The sequence below is a fragment of the Corythoichthys intestinalis genome, chromosome 4, assembly GCF_030265065.1.
Source record: "Corythoichthys intestinalis isolate RoL2023-P3 chromosome 4, ASM3026506v1, whole genome shotgun sequence".
Taxonomy (NCBI): domain Eukaryota; kingdom Metazoa; phylum Chordata; class Actinopteri; order Syngnathiformes; family Syngnathidae; genus Corythoichthys; species Corythoichthys intestinalis.
In genome coordinates this window covers 53,312,929-53,326,319 of record NC_080398.1, presented here as the reverse complement: position 1 = coordinate 53,326,319, position 13,391 = coordinate 53,312,929, and the positions used below count along the sequence as shown (strand labels likewise).

General features: G+C 37.0%; 1 protein-coding gene across 2 annotated transcripts in view; it reads right to left on the bottom strand.

Moving 5' to 3' along the window:
• fbxl4 (F-box and leucine-rich repeat protein 4) overlaps window positions 1-13,391 on the bottom strand; it is a 58,815-nt gene extending 45,424 nt beyond the window's left edge. Inside the window, exons 1-6 of one of the 2 annotated variants that reach the window (XM_057834088.1) lie at window positions 13,322-13,391; window positions 13,050-13,146; window positions 11,671-12,294; window positions 8,019-8,346; window positions 1,184-1,428; window positions 808-1,021 (exon numbers count right to left, since the gene is read on the bottom strand). In XM_057834088.1, coding sequence (XP_057690071.1) covers window positions 808-1,021; window positions 1,184-1,428; window positions 8,019-8,346; window positions 11,671-12,167 — 1,284 coding nt within the window. In that variant the 5' untranslated portion in view covers window positions 12,168-12,294; window positions 13,050-13,146; window positions 13,322-13,391. The other variant, XM_057834089.1, reaches the window with a different exon arrangement.

Sequence of the window (13,391 nt, the reverse complement as noted above, 5' to 3'; positions counted from 1 at the left end):
CCTCTGGCTAAACTCAGAGGGGTTCATTAAACACAAGAACACGAGACAGGAAACAACAAGGTTCAAAACAGCAGTAATGTAGGCAAAGCAGACAAAAGTTCAAAGCCTTAAGATGTGCCAAAGAGCCCTATTCTAACAAACCAATTACTCCCACGGATTTAACCTTTTTCTATGGTAAAGCGAGTATCTCTTTTTTGAATCCAAAGCAAAAAAAAAAAAAAGGCTTTTTAAACTTGGCATGCAGAATCATGACCTCGTCAAGCAACACAATTGCACACTTAGGAGCTCTGCATTGGTTTTGGCTATGGAAATTGTGCGTCGTGAAAAGGAACCGATTTTGAACAAAAACATTGAAAAAAAAACAATTCCCACAATGTTGACATATGGGGCAAGTGTCCAAAATGTTCCATAATAAATCTTAAAGTGAATTTGTGATAGAATTCAGAACTTCCAGTCTGAGCTCACGACATACTAGTATAGAATGTGTCTTGCTTACAACGAAAGCAGTTTATGTCTATTGCAAAATGGGCATATGCTGAGTGAGCACCAGGAGCCAAGAGCTGAGCACAAATCGACTGAAAATACCAGGTGTCTCCACAGGGTGATGGAAAGGAAGAAGTGCATAGTGTCCCTGCCAACAGTCTTGCAGGCCGAGTAGTAGGTCACAAATGATTGGTGTTTTGGATCAGTTTGAAAGGCATGGTTTAATGACCAACGATTTCATGACATGATTGGTGGCAGATTGATCAGAGAATCCCTCGAATACGGTAAGTAAAAATGCTTTTTGGTTGTGTTGCGCCCACCTACCTCAACCTTGGTACGATAAAGCACAAGTCTGCGTAGGCGTGTGAGCTTTGAAATGTGTGTGAAGGCCTGTGGGTGAAGACGGTCGCAGGAGGCTAGGTTAAGCTCCTGCAGCCCTGGACAAGTCTGTGCAAGAACCTCCAAACAGCCCTCATTCAGAAAGTGGCAGCAAGACAGTTCCAGACTCACCAGACTGGGCCCACAGACCTTCATGAAACTGTGGATAAAAGAGAAATATGGACGGTCTGAACAAACCTGCATAGTTTCCATATTGCCAACAATTGTATGCGAGATTTTTTAACTCGTAATCTTTCTTTTCAAACTTTTATGCTTCTTCAAGGCCACTTCTATACTTGAGAATTTGTACTGACAGTCTGACCTGCTAAAGCTATTCAGGGTGAGAGCTCCACGGTTGCCAGTCCAAGAAAGGTTGAGCCTCTGGAGGCGTGTGCAGCGGCTCTGCAGGTGTCCCAAGGAGGTGTCACTCAGCCTGGCCCAGTAGGGTTGCAAACTCAGCTGGGTGTACTGCAGCGGGTCACAACAGTGCTGGTGAAGCATCTTACAGCTCTGGGCCAGACGGCACAGGTCCGGCAAGGTCAGGTGGCTCAGTATAAGCTGAATGAGCTATGGATGGGGAGATCAGAGAAAAAGAAAAGTTGCAACGAGACGGCAACAACAGGCAAACAAATAAATATCAACCAAAGTTTAGCACAGCGGCAACTTTGGAATGAGGCCAAATGAGAAAATGCCTCACCAGAAAGACCAGTTCTGATTTGCTTGAATGAATGCATTCTATCACTAATACAAAGCAGAGATTTTAATGTAAAATGATAATAATGTAAGATTTTTATTTTATCACATTTTACCTTTATAGTGAGTGTCTTGAATACATCACCATTCAGTCAAATGACAAGATGTCCCAAAACGTTTGACCAAGCGGGGACAAACTACTTTGAGGCGAACCCCAAGAACCACCGCTCTAAAGTACTTTTGTACTTTACTTGCATGATTAAACCTTGTGAATTTGCCTTATTAAAAAAATTTAGCACAATCGAGGGATTCATCCGGATACATTCTCTTCATCTTGGTTGTTGAAGCTGCTTTTTATCAGTAATGACGATATAATGATATATTTTTGTGTTGTGCAATTTTAACATCAAGACAATATACAACTATTAGATGATTTCACCCATAATATATAAAGTAGTATTAGGTACTGATCTTTATCAATATATATTTAATTTCAGTCCCAGGGAGGGTTTTTACTTGTGAGTTATAATATGAATACAGTATATAATTGAAACCAGAAAATTACATACACTACATGAAAAAACACTTATTGGTGTATATGAAATAAGACAAAACCTTTCCTGGTCAGTTAGTATTATCAAAATGATTTAATAATGACAAAAAGACAATTTTTCATTCATTTTTGTCAGTCAGAATAATAAATAATAACAAATCAGAATATAGAATTACATACAATACATATTAATATTTCTTACCTCTACATTGACACGGTTAGACTTCGGTTAAAAATGTTGCATATGCTTCAACTGCAACAAGCACCTGACAATAGTAGGCAAGAATTTTGGCCCTGTCTGGTTGTATCACACAGGTGACGTGCTGCGCCACACGTCTCGACTCACCAGTGTGTCCTCTCCAGTCTCCAAGCTTGCACACAAGATTTTTTTTTTTTTTATCTTGGCAAGAGAGAATATTCAATGTTGCTTTAGCCTTTAAAGGTCTGTGTTGAGTGATCATCACACACTAGATGAAACCAGAGGGGGGTAGAGTAGCCAAATATCTTACTCAAGTAAGAGTAGCGTTAGTTCTAAATAATCTTACTCAAGTAAAAGTAGTCATCCAAAAATTTACTCAAAGTACAAGTAAAAAAGTTTAAAAAAAACAAAAAAAACAAGAGTACTCAAGTACTGAGTAATATTTTGAGTAACTGCTTTCATGTCATTTTATAAAAATAATTGGATATATTTTGTCAGCACAACTTTATTTATAGGAACTGATATTATTATACTGAACTATAACCAGGCTAATACATGACCATATTAGGCCAAAAAGACACAAAAATCATAGAATCCAGACCAAAACAACAGTTGAAACATCACCCGTCCGAAGAGCACGAGTGCCCTAGAGTGGAGAAAAAATTGTTACCTTTGATTGGTATAATTGTGGTTATTGTTGCGACGTCTCATTGGTGAGACAGACTCAGATGTCTGGCAAAAATAAAGTCATTAAGTAGAATAAAGAGGAAAAATGTGACGAGGCATGTGCCAGTATGAGATTCTGACGGTACAACTTTAAGCAAAAATATCACGGTAATGCAATTACAGCTCTAAAATGTGTTACTTTGAAATATCTGGTTAAGGAATAAATAAAAACTTTTTTTTTTCCCCATTGAAATGGATTTTTATTTTTCAAAACATTAGCAAATCGGAAACTTACAGTAAGTACAATGTTAAGGTAAAATATATTTGAAAAACAACAAAAAATAACTGAAATATTCAAAATAAAATTAAAATAAATGCAGTCTTTTAGGTGAGAGTAAGCACACAGCCACAGCTCAATATTATCAAGACAAAAATAATTGAATTATTTTCCATAAAAAGCACGTGTGTGCGTGAATCATATCATGTTTACATTATACACACACTCTATTTCTCAACACAGACAGTTGCCAGAGAGAAAAAAAAACACGTTTTCCCACTGCTAGACACACTAAAAATGCTGGAGTTAACTCTCGTAGCTCGTGGGAAATATTTGAGGTATTGCCTCCTCAGCAGCCACCCACCGCAAACATGTTTTACATGTTGGTTGGCCCTCCTCCTCTAACCCGCGGCCGTCTGTATCTTTTCTGTAGCCGAAATATTCCCATACCAGCAATTTCGTTTTCTTCGATTGGGGGGAAAACGTTCAGGAGTTTCACCTCCTCCAGCCATCGTGTAGCACAGTTGTCTCCCTGACACTGAGCAACAACCGGTGGGGGAGGGTTGAGCCTTGCAGCTGCAAGCGGGGGATTTCTCCCTGCATTTTTGGGACATAAAAAATAGCTAATACCATAGGGACGGTATGATGGAAAATTTTTGGACAACCGTGACGTTTTCATACCACGGTATACCTTGAAAATGGTAATCATCACGTCTACTCTAGTGTAGTCCAGGGTAGCGAAGTATGAGTAGTGTTTCTTCTTCACAAATCTACTCAAGTATTGCGTGGTTAATCTACTCTAAGCGGTATATTTTTCTCAAAAAGTTATTCAATTAAATCTAACGGAGTAATTATAACGCACTACTACTCACTTATGAATGTAACTCGTAGCGTTAGCATAGAATTCGCGTTAGAATTAGGCTAATGCTAACGGCAAGCGTCCTCTTAAATTCTCAAACAACTTTTTTTACATTCAGTTCATGGCGTCCAGGTGGATATAATTAATTGAAAATAATGTAATGTATCTGCTGAATGTATATTATCACCAAGTGGGCGTTGTCCGTGTAGATACTACAATATGTACTTGTCTGTCAATGTTCATTTGAAATATTTGGAAACTTTAATTTATTTTTCAAGTATATATACAGTGCCTTGCAAAAGTATTTGGCCCCCTTGAATCTTGCAACCTTTCGCCACATTTCAGGCTTCAAACATAAAGATATGAAATTTAATTTTTTTGTCAAGAATCAACAACAAGTGGGACACAATCGTGAAGTGGAACAACATTTATTGGATAATTTAAACTTTTTTAACAAATAAAAAACTGAAAAGCGGGGCGTGCAATATTATTCGGCCCCTTTACTTTCAGTGCAGCAAACTCATTCCAGAAGTTCAGTGAGGATCTCTGAATGATCCAATGTTGTCCTAAATGACCGATGATGATAAATAGAATCCACCTGTGTGTAATCAAGTCTCCATATAAATGCACCTGCTCTGTGATAGTCTCAGGGTTCTGTTTAAAGTGCAGAGAGCATTATGAAAACCAAGGAACACACCAGGCAGGTCCGAGATACTGTTGTGGAGAAGTTTAAAGCCGGATTTGGATACAAAAAGATTTCCCAAGCTTTAAACTTCTCAAGGAGCACTGTGCAAGCCATCATATTGAAATGGAAGGAGCATCAGACCACTGCAAATCTACCAAGACCCGGCCGTCCTTCCAAACTTTCTTCTCAAACAAGGAGAAAACTGATCAGAGATGCAGCCAAGAGGTCCAAGATCACTCTGGATGAACTGCAGAGATCTACAGCTGAGGTGGGAGAGTCTGTCCATAGGACAACAATCAGTCGTACACTGCACAAATCTGGCCTTTATGAAAGAGTGGCAACAAGAAAGCCATTTCTCAAAGATATCCATAAAAAGTCTCGTTTAAAGTTTGCCACAAGCCACCTGGGAGACACACCAAACATGTGGAAGAAGGTGCTCTGGTCAGATGAAACCAAAATTTAACTTTTTGGCCACAATGCAAAACGATATGTTTGGCGTAAAAGCAACACAGCTCATCACCCTGAACACACCATCCCCACTGTCAAACATGGTGGTGGCAGCATCATGGTTTGGGCCTGCTTTTCTTCAGCAGGGACAGGGAAGATGGTTAAAATTGACGGGAAGATGGATGCAGCCAAATACAGAAACATTCTGGAAGAAAACCTGTTGGTATCTGCACAAGACCTGAGACTGGGACGGAGATTTATCTTCCAACAGGACAATGATCCAAAACATAAAGCCAAATCTACAATGGAATGGTTAAAAAATAAACGTATCCAGGTGTTAGAATGGCCAAGTCAAAGTCCAGACCTGAATCCAATCGAGAATCTGCGGAAAGAGCTGAAGACTGCTGTTCACAAACACTCTTCATCCAACCTCACTGAGCTCGAGCTGTTTTGCAAGGAAGAATGGGCAAGAATGTCAGTCTCTCGATGTGCAAAACTGATAGAAACATACCTCAAGCGACTTGCAGCTGTAATTGGAGCAAAAGGTGGCGCTACAAAGTATTAACGCAAGGGGGCCGAATAATATTGCACGCCCCACTTTTCAGTTTTTTATTTGTTAAAAAAGTTTAAATTATCCAATAAATTTTGTTCCACTTCATGATTGTGTCCCACTTGTTGTTGATTCTTGACAAAAAATTACAATTTTATATCTTTATGTTTGAAGCCTGAAATGTGGCAAAAGGTTGCAAGGTTCAAGGGGGCCGAATACTTTTGCAAGGCACTGTATATATATATATATATATTATATACATATACATACATATTTTTTTTTTTTTTTTTTTTTTTTACAGACGGAAACATTTTTAGTTAACGTTGACTAAAACTACACGAAATTTGTCTCGAGTTTTTGTCAACAAAAACTAGACGAAGAGAAACGCATTTTGAGATGACTAAAATATGACTAAGACGAAAATTAAAAGGGCTGTCAAAACAACACTGTTTGGCAGTATGATGGGTCATTGTCTATTTGGAAGTCACATTTACATCTAAGCTTCCTCCTGGCAGATGTTGCTTCAGTATTTTCATGTAATGTTCTATCCAATCTATTATGTATAGTGCACCAGTCCCTAGTACAGAAAAACAACCCCACAACAAGACGTTGGCAAGCCTGTATTGCACAGTTGGGATGGTGTTCTGTTTTGTCAGACTACAAGAACATGTTTCCAAAAATTACAGTCATTTTCCCTTTGCTCATTATCATTCAATATATCGTGAGCTTCATAGCATAATTGCATAAAAGTCATATTTCGCTGTTTTTGGAAAACAAGAAAAAACAATTGTCTCAAAACAAATTGGCCTTTTTGTTAATATTGTTTGGTTTCTAAAAGTGTTGTGATTGGCCAAAGATATAAGCAGAGAGGCAGGATTATGCAGAATTGAAAGGAGCATGAAGTTACGCAGATTTGGCCAAAAAATGACTAATGCAATTGTTCTATGAGGCTAACGGTATATATTTTTGCTTTCTTTAGTGTAATGGTTTCTTCCTGACATAGTGAGCTTTCAATTTATGTCAGTAGGTGTACCGTACTCATTTCATTGTGGATATTGACATTGATATTCACAGAGAGCTTTTGCCAAGATCTTCACTATTATGATTTTTGCTTTTCTCCTTGGCTTTTTAGACCCCCTCTCCATTGTGAGCAGTATCATGGCTGGACAGTGGTTACACTTGCATAATTGTTTTTAACAGATTAAAGTGGCACATTCTGACATCTGGAAATTGCACCAAAGGATGAATCAAACTTGTGAAATTCAAAAATTATATTGCTTATTACTTGACTGATTGCTTTTGACTTTCCAATTATCTTACACGAAGAAGCAGTGCATTTCAGGTGTGCGTTCGAATACAACCACAGGTGTCCCTCTAATTAACTTAAATGTTGTCAAGGAATCCATTAGATGCGTCCAAAGAAATGACATCCTCATCTGGTTTACCCAGATTTGTTTATAGGAGAAAAAAATAATTTTCTATTTTTTTTCCTGCCATTTAGCAAATAGAAACCATTTAGTTAACCCAAACAAAATTACACACACAAAAAAAACTAGTATTAGTCACGTAGTAAACAGTAGTAAACTTCTGGTTTAAGCTGTGAATTAGCAACAAAACTGATTGGTGCTTCAGAAATTTAGTGAGGTGTCTGAAGTATGATTGACCAACAACTACGTATATGTCTCAAAAGTGACATGTCAGTCAATGTGGCACATTACGTGCATTTGTTTAGCTAGGTTTAACTTTTGCCAAGTATTGGGAAACCCAAAAAAAACAAGAATTTTTGAAGTGCATGGAGACAGTGACCTTGAGCAAGTAAACACTAAGCCATTTCAATAATTATTGTGAAGTCAGGATCAACAGATTTGAGAATTCAGCAGATTTGAAGAATGCATTCACACAGGAGGACGCCATCTAAAGAAAATAACTTTTAAAAAATGAAAATTCCATCAATTTCCTAAATGGCATGTTTTAATGTTTTAATAATTTTCTTTCATCACTCATGTTTTTATTGGATTGTTAAAAAGTTTTTTTGTGTCGCTCTGTAATAGATAAATAAATGCTTATTTACTTGTGGAAAGTTCATCTTATTTACTTTATTTGGTGTTAATGTTATTCAGCTTTGTATTTTTGCCATTTTTATCAATAGCCACATTGTTGCCAGGACTTGGTTTTTGTCATTGAAAAATAATAAAATAATGAAACACTCAGAACTCAGCATTATTTACCTCATAGGGTAGTTTGTCAAAGTAGCCATTGCCTGTCCGGCTATCTGCATTCTGTCTGAATGGACCTCCCAAATCAGAAAGGTCCTCCTCGCTGTCACTGAGGTCAATGATGTCGATGACGGGCATTTTGTATAGCGCGAGCATGGGCCTCTCTTTTACTCCGCGAAGGATGACAGCATCCAGCTCAGTATAATAATCCAGAAGAGAGCTATTGACCTCCAGGCGTAGCAAGTTGGTAGGAAAACTAATGTGCTTGATGTTGGGTGAAAACTGGCGAGCCTGGGGTGCCAGTACCTTAGTGGGCTCCCCTGACCACAACACCTCCCACCTGCATGAGAAAAATTTGACGAAATGAATATGTATAGCAATACTTTTATTCATTTTGATTACTATAAAGTGATCCCTCGTTTTTCGCGTTTAATAGGGGCCAGAACCCACCGCGATAAGTGAAAAACCGCGAAGTAGCGACCCCCCGCCCCAACATTTTTTTTTGTTTATGTGTGTGTTCAATGTATTTATTCAGATTTAGCATTGGAAAGCGAAACATGTAAGACATGGTTTTTTTCCCTTTTTTCCCCCCAAAGTATAATAAAAAAAACTTATGCTTATATATATTTTAATAAATGGTTTCTAAGTACTTCAAATGTAATACGTAATTATGATATTTTGTTAACATGTTACTTTCCTACCAAATTATTTCTAGGCAAGCATAAAATTGAAAAATGCTTGTCTTTATCAAATGCTTCATTGAGTGAGTCCATTCAAATCCGCTCAAGCTGCTCACTTAGAAACAATGGGTTGAACAGCAACTGTTTAACAAGTTAAATGATGAACAATGCATGCGGTGCTTTGAAGTTTCGGCCTCCATGCATCTCTGGCAAGATCAAACCTCAATGTCTGTCAATCATTAAGTTTAATCAGCCTGTTTAACAAGTTAAACGATGATTGACGCATGCGGCACTTTTAAGTTTCAGCTACCAAGCATCCCTGGCAAGATCAAACCTTAACGTCTGTCAATCATTGTTAACTTTAATAAGAAACTCCAGTGCACTGCCTGATGAAGAAATTCAGCAGGTGGGAGAGTGAGACAACGTGATCGGATCGGGACAGCTCAACTGTATGTATTTATTTATTTAGTTGAAAAAGGAATCCACGATGGACTCACGGCGCGAAGTAGCGAGGGATCACTGTAATGCTTGTCTATATGTAGAGATTGTGATTTCTACTATTTTTCTTGTTGCAAAATATTAAGATATTTGTTACATACGTTACCCAGGATTTTTAAACTATTATAATTTTAATCATTATGGTCTTAAAAGTCTGCTGTGTAGTAATTATATTTAGGGCTATAAATACTGGAATTGAAAAAAAAAAACTTATTTTGGCTCTACAATTAGAATGGATTTCAAAATAAAACAACTATCATACATTTTAATGTATAGCCCAATCCATTAATATAACTGACAGAAAATTCTAAATGTTTTAACTTGGAATCTTTAATGGTTCCTCAGAACAAACCGACAACAACAAAAAATCAAATATATTCTTTAATTAATTTGTATTATATTTGATAAACTAGGATACATTGCTCAAAGACACTTTTTTTCCTGTCAGAATATCTATGCAACGCATGTATCTGATTTTTTTTACATCAGTTTTTTGGGGAGAAAAAAATAAATATTGCTCATGTGGAGGGCTAAAAAAAAAAAAAAAAAAAACATATCAAATATGATGCATTTGGCTTTAAAGGACCTTAATGTGAAGATATTAAATTCCAACCAGATGAAAAGTGTATAAATGATCTAGGGCTGTCAAAGTTATCGCATTAACAGGCGGTAATTAATTTTTTAAATTAATCACATTAAAATATTTGACGCAATTAACGCACATGCCCCGCTCAAACAGATTAAAATGACAGTACAATGTAATGTCCGCTTGTTACTTGTTTTTTGGTGTTTGGCGCCCTCTGCTGGCGCTTGGGTCCAACTGATTTTATGGGTTAGTATAATGAGTGAGCACGGTGTAATAATTGACATCAACAATGGTGAGCTACTAGTTTATTTTTTGATTGAAAATTTTACAAAATTTAATAAAACGAAAACATTAAGAGGGGGTTTTAATATAAAATTTTTATAACTTGTACTAACATTTATCTTTTAAGAACTACAAGTCTTTCTATCCATGGATCGCTTTAAGAGAATGTCAATAATGTTAATGCCATCTTGTTGATTCGTTGTTATAATAAACAAATACAGTACTTATGTACCGTATGTTAAATGTATATATCCGTCTTGTGCCTTATCTTTCCATTCCAACAATAATTTACAGAAAAATATGGCATATTTTATACATGGTTTGAATTGCGATTAATTAATTTTTAAGCTGTAATTAACTCGATTAAAAATTGTAATCGTTTGACAGCCCTAAAATGATCATAATATGTATATTCCTTTATTGCCAAATGTATCACATTTGATACACCTAAAATGTCATGATTTTGAGAGTAATTCAGAATTTTGACATTTCCTTTTGAAAAAAAAAATGTAGATGCAAGTCAACACATGCATCTGCAGGGTCCATGAGAGAAAGAAAAAAAAAAAACTGGATTTAACTAGGGTTATAGATATTACAGCGCTTATTACACATATTCATTTAGACATTTCTTTTTACAAATTTGAAAAAAAGGTTTCATTAGGACTTTATTTTTCAAATTTGGGATTCTCTGATAATTGTTTCATGTTTCAGGTCTTTAAGGGATATACTTTACAGTGGTATGAAAAAGTATGCCACTCTTTACAATTTTCATTGTTTACATTTACAAATTATTGGGTGCTTGTATCAGCAACTTCATTTTGATACATCAAAAAAATGATGGACGGAGTAATATTTCAGAAATGAAAGTTTATCGGTCTGACGAAAGATGTGTAATATGCATCAAAACAAAATTACATAGCTGCAAAAATTTGGGCACCCTTGTCACTTGAATGTCTTTAACTTATTCGCACCAAAAATAATGGCTGCCAAACTGTTCAATGGCCAGGTGTGTGATATTCCATTATAATCCTGTTTACAAGTGTAAGATAAAAGATTTGTGAAGTGTGAGTTCATTTTAAATGAGTTACTGTAGTTAGGGGGGAATTTTGAAAATATTGCCTTAAAACTATAACATTTTAATTTTCCTTTTAATTTGATTGAGGTGGGAGAAATCTATTGCAAGTGGAAACAGGATTATACAAGTGCATTGATTTTAATTCAAGGCCATACAGTCCAGCCTGGAAACCAATCCAATTTAACATAGTACGTTTCCAAAGTATGAATGATAAATTGATGATGATAAATTAAATCCATAGAAAAGCATTGTCTTTTGATTAAGGATGAAAAATCAATTCAGTACGTATTTCATAAGTGTTATGGGACGCTACCATTTAATTATACAGTTTCAGAAGTGCCACATGCTACCATACTTTAGACGTGCATGCAGATAATATATTAGAACATTTAAACATTCCACGTTCACAATTGTGAGGTAGTAACCATCATTTCAAGTCTTCTTGTGAGCATAGCATACTTAGCCATGGTGACATTAAACTGATCAAGAATAACAAATGATGGGAAAATTACAAATTAAAATTGTTTTCGGTGGTTGTCTCACCTGACATCCGTGGTTGGATTTTGGGAAAAGGGGTTATGCGAGCAGGCCAGAATCTGGATAATCGCCCCAGGGTAATAGGTCTCAAGCACCTCCACAGCTGTAGGGTAAACAGGCTCTTCAAAGCCCAATTCAATATAATCCTGGCTGTAAAATCCTTTAGGGGTGCGCCGGAAACGTGGCGGAGCGCTAGCACATTGTTCCCACCATGTTCCATAAGTTCTGAATACAGCAGTCTGTGTAAAATCCCCGGAGCTGGGGTAAACATTAGGTACACCAGCCAGGTTCCACATGGTGTAGGACATACTATTCTCACTGCCATAATGAGAGCTGAAGTCCAAAACTTCCTTGGTGTACTGCTCCACCTCCACACTGACAGGCAATATCGCCCGTTGACCTGACTCCACCGCTCGCCGACTGGTCAGTGCCTCACCCCGAGTCCCACTCCTGGAGCGTCGCCGCAGACAAATATAGTAAAACATACTCAACAGAGTTAACATAGGGAACTAATGCTGTTGGAGGCAGTGGGGAAGAATGGAGGACAGATGAAGGAAGCACCTTCACCTACTAGAAGCACAATGGCTTTAGGGCTAAGGTGCAGGTTAGAGGCCTGACTGCATGCATGACCTGTTGGTTAGAGACAAACATTCATGAGTGAGGAGTGTAAAGTTTAATGCACAGTAATCCCTGCTTGGATAAATGTAATAGTAACAGTAAATAGAAGATTTTTGGCTCATGTGAGACAATAATTTTAATAGTTGCCCAATATAGTGCGTGCATACACTGTAGGTGAATGCAATAAAACTCAGACCAAAATTCAATTACTTAAAATGACATTATGCTGACTGTATTACATAGGGAAGCAAGTAATCAAATATTTTGGGGAATGAGTGTGTGATACCAAACTCAAAAGGAATAGCAGTGAATAAAGAATAATTACAATATTCATCATGATAAAAACTACAATGCTGCAGTTTAGTATTAGGTTTGACAGAAGAAGTCCTCTTCACCACAAAGCTTCGTTATAATTAGCAGCTTCATCGACATGTATGTATTATGCACCAAACAACAATGTTTAATAGTTGTCGCGTGCAAGTTATAAGTGTTTCTGATTAATCTGCGGTCTAATATGCAGTGAAGCAACAAGCATTTAGGGCCGAGTGTGTTAGCCCAAGTTGTGTTAAAGCAGCTGATGTTAGTTAGCCAGTGTTAGCTAGCTTGTTTTGTTAGCTCACCTTACAAAACACGGGCTGTCAGCCAACGAGCACGCAGAACTGAACACACATTCTAAGTATTGCGGTAAGGGGGTGTATACATTTACAAAGTGGACTATTTCCATTCTCAAAACACATCGACAACCAGAACCGCTTTCCGATTGTTACCTTGTGATGCCTTCCATAACGTGGGAGACTGCAGACACATTCCTCGATAACAACAGTACGCTGGAAAATGATAGTAGAATATCGACAAATGCCATATCTGGGACATAGGGGCAGAGATAAAAACATAAAACGTAAACGTAACGAGGGAGAAAAATGAAAGTGCACTGCATTACGAAAAACAGCTATTTTAAATATATATATTGTAGTAGGGGATTATGTATAGAGCATTGAAATTACTTTTTGAATTAAAAACACATTTGAATATCACTTACATAGCAAGATGCTACATTGTAGCGAGAGTTGGCAAAATAAAAAGATCAACATCCGGTCAGTGGAAGAAAA